The sequence below is a fragment of the Chrysochloris asiatica genome, unplaced genomic scaffold (genome assembly GCF_000296735.1).
Source record: "Chrysochloris asiatica unplaced genomic scaffold, ChrAsi1.0 scaffold00223, whole genome shotgun sequence".
In the NCBI taxonomy this organism is placed as follows: Eukaryota; Metazoa; Chordata; class Mammalia; order Afrosoricida; family Chrysochloridae; genus Chrysochloris; species Chrysochloris asiatica.
The window spans coordinates 3,000,472-3,011,701 of NW_006408741.1; the positions used below are offsets into that span (position 1 = coordinate 3,000,472).

Sequence of the window (11,230 nt, forward strand, 5' to 3'; positions counted from 1 at the left end):
TTGGCCAGGTGGCATCATTGATGGACTCAAGTGTGGCAGCGGTAGTGAGGTTGGCCCAGGATCGAACATTGTTTCGTTCTGCTGTGCATGGGGTTGCTAAGAGTCGGTTCCGACTTGATGGCACCTGACAACAACAACAGGAATTGACAGAACACAAACTGAAATCAGTGTCAACACAGTGACGTAATGCTGGAAGCACTCACTAGTGTATACCAAGAAATCTGGAAGACAGCTACTTGGCCAAGTGACTGGAAGAGAATTTGTGCCCATTCCAAAGAAAGATGATCCAACAGAATGTGGAAATTATCGAACAGTGTCATTACTATCACACTCAAAATTCTGCTGAAGACAATTCAAAAAATTGTTGGAAAAGCACACTGACAGAAAGCTGTCAGAAATTCAAGTTGGATTTAGAAGAGGATATGAAATGAGGAACAGCACTGCTGACATCAGACGGATCTTGGCTAAAAATGGAGAGAACACCAGAAAGATGTTTGCTGTTGTTGATTTCTGTTTTATTGACTATGCAAAGGCACTCAGGGTTAATGGCGGATTAGGGAGAAGTGCCGTGTAGCCCTGTACCAGCAATAACACACAACAGTGGACAAAGCAGGCTCAAAGGGCTGTCCCAGAACTCTGAACTACATACTGGCTAGGCAAAGGCATTCAACTGCACTACTGTTGTTATTGTCAGTTTCAACTCACAGAGACCCAGTCATAAAAGAACACTGCCCGGTCCTGCGCCATCCTCACAACTATTGTTATACATGAGTCCACTGTTGCTGCCACTATGCCAATCCATCTTGTTGAGGGTCTCCCCTCTTTTTCGCTGACCCTCCACTTTATCAAGTATGATGTCCTTCTCCAGGGACTGGTTCCTCCTGATAATATGTCAGAAATATGAGACGGAGTCTAGTCATCTTGGCTTCTAAGGAGCATTTTTGGTTTTATGTCTTTCAACAGATTTGTTTGTTCTTCTGGCCATCCATGGTACTTTCAATATTCTCCTCCAACACCGTAACTCAAATGCATCAATTCTTCTACGGTCTTCCTTATTCACTGTCCAACTTTTGCATGCATATGAGGTTATTGAAAATACCGTGGCTCGGGTCAGGTTCTTATTAGTCCTCAACCTGACATCTTTGCTCTTGAACACTTTATAGAGGTCTTGTGCCAACAGATTTGCCTAATGCAACATGTTGTTTGCTGCTTCCATGAGTGTTGATTACGGACCCAAGCAAAATGAAATCTCTGACAACTTCAATCTTTTCTCCATTTATTATGACAGTATTTATTGATCCAGTTGTGAGGAGTCTTGTCTTGTTTACATGGAGGTGCAATCCATACTGAAGGCTGTAATCTTTGATCTTCATCAGTATTTTAAGTCCTCTTCACTTAGAGCAAGCAAGGCTGCATCACCTGCGTATATAATCATTAAACTATATAGATCTTTATTATAATAAACTACAGACAACATTGCAAAGAGCAGGAACTCCGAGGAACCGGTACACAGATCAAGATGAAGCTGAATCTGGCTAAAGCAACCCTATCTTGCAAGGGGAGAGCACATTAGAGCGTATAGTCTATACTTTCCTTTAGGTTAATCAGTAGTTAACCCCCACCCTGAGGGATACTGTAGGAATAGAGAAGTTCCTGAAATTCCTCCACCCCATGCACCCAACCCCTATAAATCTTCTTTCCTCTTGATCCTCAAAAAAGGCAGTCTTTGGAGGACAGGCAGCCCCTTTGCCTGTTATATGTCCAACAGACATTCAACCTGGCTTGCTTTATCACATCTTGGTTTACTCCATCTCTGAGGAATTGGTTTTCTTCATGAAAGGCAGCAAAAGCTGCCATTTTCCAGTATCAAATAGGCAGTTGTTTGAATAGGAGACACTGCATGGTTTCACATCAGGAAAGATGTGTGTCAAGGTTGTATCCTTACACTGTACTTATTCAATCTGTACACTGAAGAACATGGCATCAAGATTGGAGGCAGGCTTATTAACAACCTACAATAGGTAGGTGATACAATCTTGCTTGTTGAAAACAAAAATGAAGAGGGTTTGAAATATTTGCTAATGAGGATCAGAAACAGCCGTCTTCAATATCGATTACAACTCAATGATAAACATGTGGTTGAGTCCGCCCTCCAGAGCCAGCTCTGCAGAGATCCTGTGCTGCAGAAATAGGAGGCTTTTCTTCTTAGCTCAGGAGGTAAAGCTGTCAGGATCCCTTTCTGCGGTCCGAAAAACAAAGCAAACAGCGCCACCGTGTGGTGACCGATAAACGGAAGCAGAACACCTCAGCAGATGTTTTCCTCCTACTCCACCTCCCTCCAAGTACCCTGGCCCTCTCCAGGCCTAAGTCAGTCCCATTTTGTTCTGTTCCCAGGGTAGCCTTCCAATCTCTGTCTTTCTCATACACTCAATGTTAAGGGCTTCACTAAACCTACTGATTCTTTCAGTTCAATAAAAACAGTTTCCAACTACTGACCACAACACTTTTATTTCTCATTTGTCAATTTAAAACACCTGAACCTCTTCCATCAGGACTTTGTTCATGCTCTCTGATATCTGAGTTACTACAAAGGATTCCACGCATAAGAGACCACTTCCTATTTGTGGTCCCCAGAGCAGTGGAGCATAAACAGAGGCTAGTCATCAGCACATGTGCACTGCTAGATGTAGCTGTGAAATAGTGTGTGGTCTGCCCCCCTCAGAACACTCAAGCTGGCCTCATAACAAGACAGTCAGTCAGATGTGAGTGATAATTTTGGCATTTCCACTTTCATAAGGCAACCCAACCCAATCCGACTGCCACTGAGTCAGCTCTGACTATTGAGTTTCCGAGACTGTAAATCCTTGGGGGAGCAGACAGTCTCATCTTTCTCCCTCAGAGCAGCTGCTGGATTTGAACTGCAGCCTTGTGGTTAGCAGCCTAACACTTAACCAACTGTGCCACCAAGGCTTCTCTCATAAGGGAACCAACCCAGCATAAACTTCCAGATTGACTGTGTCCCTCTCCCCCAAAATGTGCTAGAAATTCTCCCCTCTGTACCTGTGCACAGACTGCTGGCAGGATGCTATAGCATCAGCACTAGACTGAGAACTACGAGGTCAGCAGTTCAGACTCACCAGCTGCTCCTTGGAAACCCTATATACATGGTCGCTATGAGTCAGAACTAACTCGACGGCACTTCACAACAACAACAGCACCTGTGGATGAAACCTACCTGGGAATCTGGTTTTCACTGTTACAATACCATGGCCCTATCAGTGCTCCCGTAAAGATTTACAGCCTCGGAAACCCTGACCAGCGTAGCTATGAGTCAGAACCGACTCCACGACACAATACAACAAATCAGTGTAGGTCGACGTAAGCCAATTGCTTTTAAGATACAAAAGAAACACCTTAGGTACACAGAAGCATGCATAAACAGAGGGAAAGAGACTCATCCCATATAGAGTACCAAGGAATGGCAGGAGAAAAGCTGAAAAGAAAGGGTCTTCCCCTAGAGCCAACAAAGAGAGAGAGAGCCTTGCCCTGGGCCCGAGCTCGCAATTCAGACTTCGAGCCCTCTACACTGAGAAGATCAACTTGTCCATTAAGGCCCTCCACTAGTGGGATTTCTGCCAAGGCAGCACTAAGAAATGAAGACACCCAACTTTCTTCCTTTGGTCAAAGAACCTATGAATGAGGCTGGGAGAGGGCTGGGAGGTATCAGAGCTATGACTTTGTCCCAAGAGGGCGGGCTGTGATGACTGCAGTAGCCTTCAGCAAAGCAGAACCCTAACCCTAGGCCTGCTGGGAGGTGAGAATTAACTGGAACCCAAAGACAGGGCCTGCCACAGTGGTCTCGAGATAGTTAAGTCTCGGGCCCTTTAACCTGTATGTGGGTCACACCCATCAATAGCCACCATGTGAGAAATGACAACTGAGGAAATAAAACACATGAGCATACATGCCAAGTCTGAACGCCGGCATCATCACACTCCGAAGCACACCACTGACAAGACAGAGCTGGAAAAGGCAAATGAGGTCTTAGCATTGTTTGTTCTGACCTTACTGACCCTTTGGAAGAGCTGTGAGAGGCACTGCTCAAATGCATAAACCCTAAGGTCCCCAGTTGTTGCTGTTAGGAGCCATCAGGTTGGTTCCAACTCAAAGAACCCTCTGCACAAGAGGACAAAACACTGCCCAGTCCTGCATATCCTCACTAATGTTATTCAAACTGTTGCTAGCTCAGGATCCCCAGGCTTCCTGAAAATAATATTTTGAATTGGACGAAACAGTAATATGAGATTTTATCAATCCATTCATTGGTTATTCATTTTCTCTTTGAGAAACATTTAATAAAGACATTGTAACAAACAACAAAGGCATTGGCACAAATTACACAATGGGGAAAAAAATGCAAACTGGCAGAATATCCTCAGATATAAAAGCAACAAAAATGGGATTTCAGAATGGCATCAGAAAACAAGTACATTAAGATGTGTGGGTGAAGCACCAAATGACATCATTCTGGTGTGGCTAAGGATGTGGCAGATCAGAGCAGCCCAGATCAGGCACTCACTCTACACTGAGAATCGGAACCCACTCTGGAAGGCGGGAGGAAAGCAGCATTCTGCCGCTGCATCTCCAGGGCAGGCTCAGGGCAAAGTTGTTATGTTTCCGTCTGACAGATTCTTGCTGACTGTATTCTGGCAAACAGCCTTTCTGGCACAGAGATGTGCTGTAACAAGCTGTTTACTGAATTCCAGAGGGCCTTATTTTCCTCTGAGGTCAACCAAACATGGAAAATGCTAAGTCTCACAGAATGTAGCTCAAGGCACAGAGGCAGAAAACAGACCAATTGTGCTCATGTCTGAAACGGCACTTACTTTATGCCACTCGGAACTAAACCTACTACAATGTGTGCAGTTCACGCCTTATCAAGGCTAGAACTCTGTAGAAGAAAATCAAGGATACAAGCCTCCCGCTGTGCCTCTGAAGACCCTAACACCCCGTTCTCCCACAGGCCAGTGGCGGAATTACCTGCACAGATTGCGGCGATGAGCCCCTTCCTCTTCTCTTGTTCCTTCAGTATCTCCTTCACAACAGCAGACTGTCCAAAGATCAAACACACATCGAGCCATCAGTGAGCCGCAAGCAAATCTCTGCACAGTCTGACTGTAGCTGCAACCTCTAGATCGCCAATCTACTTATTCACTATTCTGAAAGTATTCATTTAAAAATGGATGACATTCATAAGGTTTCTACATTCTTCAACCTGATCCATGCAGTGATTTATAAGGACAAGGCATTCTTCCATATTTAACAGTGAGAAGATTTAAAAAAGCCACTTCCCTTGGGCAGCTTTGACCTCTGCCATTGTGAAGTCCAGGGAGAGGGAACTCGAAGGGAAGGAAGGGGATGGTGTGGGTGTTTTCAGATGATCTAGCAAGAAACAAATGGAGCTCTGGTAGCGTAGTGGTTATGAACAGGCTGCGAGCCTTAAGGTCAGCAGTTCGAAACTACCAGCCGCTCCGCAGGAGAAAGATGAGGCTTTCTACTCCCGTAAAGATTTACACCCTCGGAAACCCTGTTACAGGGTCGCTATGGGTCGGAACCAACTCAACGGCACTTAACAACAACAACAGCAAGAAACAAGCCCAAGAATCTGATGCTACTTGCTTCGTGAGTTTTCTCTGCGGCCCTATTCGTCCCTGTTTGATCATTCCAGCAGCAGTACCCTGACCAGATGCTGCCTAACTGATGCCGACTCTCGGCAGCACCATGTGTCAGCGTACAACTGCTCCATAGAGCTGTCGGTGGCTGATTTCCTGGAAGTAGATGGCCAGGCCTTTCTTTGGAGGCACCCCAACATTTTGGTTTGAAGTCAAGGGCGTTAGCCATTTGCACTGCCCAGGGATGACTCCTGTAAGCAGCTTCCTCACTAAGACTTCAAGTGAAGCCGTGGCAGCTTCTTCTGACGCCATCTGTAATTCAAGCTGCCACTCTGACACTCCCTGCCCCGGCTCCACAGTAGTGAGCAGAGGCCAGCTCTCATCTGTCTATGCTTGTTGATGGTAAGTACCACAGAGCTGGCGCCGACTGATAGCGACCCTGCACAGGGTTTCCGAAGCTGTAAATCTTTACGGGAGCAGAAAGCCTCATCTTTCTCCTGCGGAACGGCTGGTAGTTTCGGACTGCCAACCTTGAAGTTAGCAGCCTGATTCGTAACCAGTACGCTACCAGAGTTCCTTTTTCTGTTCTTAACCTTCCACAAAACACACACTTAGATCAGTCTTCTTCTGCTGGGGGGAGGGAGGCTAGTCTTAGCTTTGGACTGTATTCACTAATTCTGTTAATAAATTCAGCTTACTTCTATAATAAATGCAAGTAGATCTTTTTTTTTTTTTTTACATAAAATTGAGGCTCAAATATCCTTTTGTTAATTTCACTTATTATTTTATTCATAACCTCCTCCTTCTTGAACTATATGAATAATAATTTTAAAAAATCAATAGCATATAAAATGATGTTGAAATACATTCTTTAAAGCTTTTACCTCGGATAAATTTTGTGCACCCATATTACCTCCTGGCAAAACCACCACGTCATATGGTCCCTGTAACAATTTAAAAAATAAAAAGGAAAGTGAAAACATTTCATTGTAAATGTGCATTAAAGAGACAGCCAATAAACACCTTTGCATTGTAGGACACAGCAAAATGGCAAGAGAAAATCTTAACATCTGTCAATGGAAAACTCAAGACCAAACCTACAGCTGAGTCAATTCTGACTCACAGTGACCCTAGAAAGGATGGCTGAGACGAATTCTTAAGCGAGCACACAACACAGCCTTATCTTTCTCTCTTGAAGTGGTTAGTGGGTTTGAACTGCTGACCTCGTGATTAGCAGCTCAGTGCTTATCCTACAGGACCACTAGGAGGTGTGCTCATATAATAAAATACTGTTGTAACTAGCAAAAAAATAAATAACTGCAGAAAATTTCTAACATGAAAAGATACCCGTGTTGCAAAACAGCTGGCATCATGTGATCTTGCTTTAGTTAAAAGAAAAAACAAAACAAAACAGTGTGTGTAGATGAATACACATATGGGGGTATGTAAAAATATTGAGATCACAGAAACTTACATTAAACAAAAATATCAACCTGTGATGCCAGTGTTTCTTACCACATCCTTCACTGAGGTCTACATACTTCTCAAGGCAGTGGCTCCATCTCTCTAACCCTTCCCTAGGGAGGCCTGGTATGGCGCTGTGGCTTAACGCACCAGACTGCAAAGCCGTTTGAAGTGCAAGGTCGGTGGTTCAAGCTCACTAGAGGCTCCTTGAAGACTCTATACATAGGGTCGCTATGGGTCGGAACAGACTCAACGGCACTTAACAACAACAACCCTTCCCTGTGCCATTCAATATTCTGTCCACTGAATCTTTCAAGATTGCAATAATGCCAAAAGCATCAGAAGATGGAAGTAATACTTAGTCACTATGCCAAGAAGAAATGGTTGATGGTCAAACATGATCCAGAACCGATGGTACTGAAAGGAGTCCAGGCTGCACTGAAGGCACTGGTCAAAACCAAGGCTCTAGGAACTAACAGAACATAAACTGAGATGGTTCAACAAACTGATACAGCACTGGAAGTGCTCACTCAGCTAGGCCAAGGAATTTAGGGGCGGCTACCTGGCCAACCAATTGGCATAGATCTGTATCTGTACCCATTCCAAAGAAAGAAGACCCAACAGAATGCAGAAACAGTATTATTAATATCACATATGAGTAAAATTTTGTTGACGATAATTCAAAAACTGTTGCAGCAATACATCAAAAGAGGGAGCTGTAAGAAATTCAAACTCGATTCAGAGAGGATGTGGAATGAGGGATATCACTTCTGATGTCAGATAGATCTTGACTGAAAGCAGAGACTAACATAACGATGTTCACTTGTGCTTTATTGACTAGGCAAAGGGATTCGACCATGCGGATCATCACAAACTATGGGTAACATTGCAAAGAATGGGAGTTCCACTTCACTATGCTCAGGAGGAACTCAGACATAGACCAAGAGGCAGTCATTCTAACACAACAAAGAGATACTGAATGGTGTAAAATCAGGACAGCTGTGTGTCTGCGTTGTTTCCTTCTACCATACTTATTCAATCTGTATGCCAAGCAAATAATCTGAGAAGCTGGATTACATGATGAAGAACATGGCATCAGGACTGGCAGAACACTCAATATATAAGACTTATCTGTACACTAATATACAGATGGCACAACCTTGTTTGTTGGAAGTGAAGAGGACTCGAAGTACTTACTGATGAAGATCAAAGACTATGGCCTTCCATATGGATTGCACTTCAACGTACATATAATGAAAATCCTCACAACTGGACCAATAAATAAAATAATGATAAATGGAGAAAAGATTGAAATTGTCAAAGATTCCATTTTACTGGAATCTACAACCAATGCTCATGGAAACAGTAGTCAAGAAATCAAAGGATGCATTGCATTAAGCAAATCTGCTGCAAAAGATAACTTCAAAGAGTTAATTAACTAAGATGTCGCTTTAAGGAACTAAGGTGTGCCTAACCCAAGCCATGTTATTTTCAATACGTCATATGCATGTGAAACTGGACAATGAAGAAGAAAAACAGGAGAAGAATCTATGCATTTGAGTTACTGTGTTGGTGAAGAACAGACTGCCAGAGGAACAAACATCTGTCTTAGAAGAAGTACAGCCATAATGCACCTTAGAAGGGAGGCTGTAGAGACTTTGTTCCACATACTTTGGACATATCACGATGGACCAGTCCCTGGAGAAGGACATCACTGATTGATAAAGTTAGAGGACCAACAACAAAAAAAGGAAGACCCCCAACGAGGTGGACGGCCCCAGTGGCAGCAAGCACGAGCTCAAACATATTAATTGTGAGAGTGGTGCAGCCTGGGTAATGTTTTGTTCTGTTGTACATAGGGTTGTTGTGAGTCAGAGCTGACTTGATGGCACCAAAAAACAACAACGTTCCCTGAAGAATTCTGTACTTTGGATATCCTTGAGGGACTCAAATTATGTTCCTTTCAAATACTTTGTTTTTATTTTGAGTTTTGGGAAAACAAAACAAATATGAAGGAACAAGCTCAGGTTATAAGATGGATGAGGCTTCCCAACAAAATTCTGGCAGGCCATCCCTTGTTACCCTTGAAGACTTAGTGAGTGTACTGTCATATAAGGTCTCGGGCTGTGGCGCTGTAGGATCAGCACTGGACTGAGAACCACAAAGTCAGTGGTTCAAACCCACACATCTGCTCCTTGGAAACCCTGTACAGTGTGGCTATTAATTAGAATCGACTCAATAGCACTTAACAAAATTGTCATAATGGAAAAAAAATTCCCCAGTGCAAGTTTCCTGGCCGTTTTCTAACTAATGCAGTTTTTCAGGTTCTTAAAACTTCATAAATAAGCCCCCAGGTCATCAAGTGTCAAAACAGTCACCACAGCCTTACTTTAACTGGCCCCGAAGAGCCGTTGGAAGCCACTATTTTGACAGGACCTTTTTTTCAAAGACATGCTAACAGACTGTTGTTGTTAAGAGCCGGCCAGTCTGTTCTGCCTCACAGAGACCCTCTCTGCACAGCAGAACTAAGCACTGCCCGGTCCTGTATCGTCTGCACAATTGTCGTTGTGCATGAGACCACTGCTGCTGCCACTGTGCTAATCCATCTCGTTGAGGGTCTTCCTCTTTTTTGCTGACTCTCCACCACTTTACTAGGCATTCTGTTCTTCTCCAAGCACTGGTCCCTCTAGCATTTGTCCAAAGTATGAGAGATGAAGTCTGGCCATTCTGACTGTACTTCTTCCAACACAGATTTATCTGTTCTTCTGGCATTCCATGGTATTTTGAAAAACGTCTCCAACACTGTAACTCAAATGCATCAATCCTTCCACAGTCTTCCTTAATCTAACAAACTAACACAAGTGTTATTCCCGCGATAACTTGTCTGCAGTCCTCCACTAATCAAAAAGACATACATAACATGTTTTGTTTGAATAATCCCTTACATGTATCAACTGGAAACCTCGTGTATTTTACACACAGCCCTCCCATATACATATGTGCACACAGATACTCGAAGATTAAGGAGATCCATCAATTACTAATAGGGAGCAAGGTGGTAGGGCGTGGAGGGAGTGGGAGAAGAGTGGGAAGTAAGAAAAGGGCTTTTTGCCCATATAAATTATGTGAATTATTTTTCAACAAGCATATACATAGTCATACAAAATGGTATAAAGAAAAACTTTTAAATAAAAGGTACAGATAAATTCAACTTTATGAAAAGTGGAACTTGTAGAGAAAATGGCACAAAATTGTAGTTATCTCAAAAACATTCCAGAAATTGGTAGTAATTTCAAGCTGGCTGAAATTAAAAATGGAAATTGCTTTAACAACACTTCAAGAAATTACAGTTTTTTTTTTAAGCCATTAAGCAAATTGTAAAATGAATATTGCATAGTTATTTTCTGGTGGCTGGACTGCAAATTAAAAGGTCAGCAATTCAAAGCCACCAGTCCTCAAAAGAAAGATGGCGCTGTCTGCTTCCGTAAAGATGTACAGTCTCGAGCAACCCTAAGGAGCAGTTCTACTGTGCCCTACAAGGTCCCTATAATCAGCTGGAATCGATTTGATGGCAGGAGATTTAGGCCATTTATTTTAATGAAGGTGCCCTGGAAACCCAGTGGTGACAGCACTTGGCTACTAACCGAAAGGATAACAGTTGAAATCCACCAGCTATTCTGCAGGAGAAAAACGTGGCAGTCTGAGGAACACAGTGGACTTACAGTCCACAAAGACAATGTTCTACAGCCTACTTTACTGAGTAGCAACTGGCATCTTAAAAGCTCATGAGCAGCCATCTAAGGTGCAATTATAGGCCTCTTCCCTGTCTAGAAGGAAGACAAGTGATGAAAACTGAAGATGCCCAATGGACTAGTGGACCAAGTGAACATCAGTCTCCACGACTCTGAGACCAGAACTAGATAGTGCCTGGCTATTATTGATGGAATAAGAATTGAGGTCTTTCAGGAAAGTGAGGCAGCACAGGAGGCACTCAATCATCTCTGCCAGGAAATTTGGAAGACAACTGTCTGGCCGACTGATTGGAAGAGATCAATGTTTGTGCCCATTCCAAAGAGAGGTGACCCAACGGAATG

At 43.3% G+C, this 11,230-nt stretch overlaps 1 protein-coding gene across 1 annotated transcript in view; it reads right to left on the minus strand.

Moving 5' to 3' along the window:
* PARK7 (parkinson protein 7) overlaps positions 1-11,230 on the minus strand; it is a 42,026-nt gene that overhangs the window by 16,358 nt on the left and 14,438 nt on the right. The window contains exons 3-4 of the mRNA XM_006873100.1: positions 6,557-6,616; positions 5,041-5,110 (exon numbers count right to left, since the gene is read on the minus strand). Of these exons, the coding sequence (XP_006873162.1) occupies positions 5,041-5,110; positions 6,557-6,616 (130 nt within the window). The remainder of the gene's footprint in view (positions 1-5,040; positions 5,111-6,556; positions 6,617-11,230) is intronic.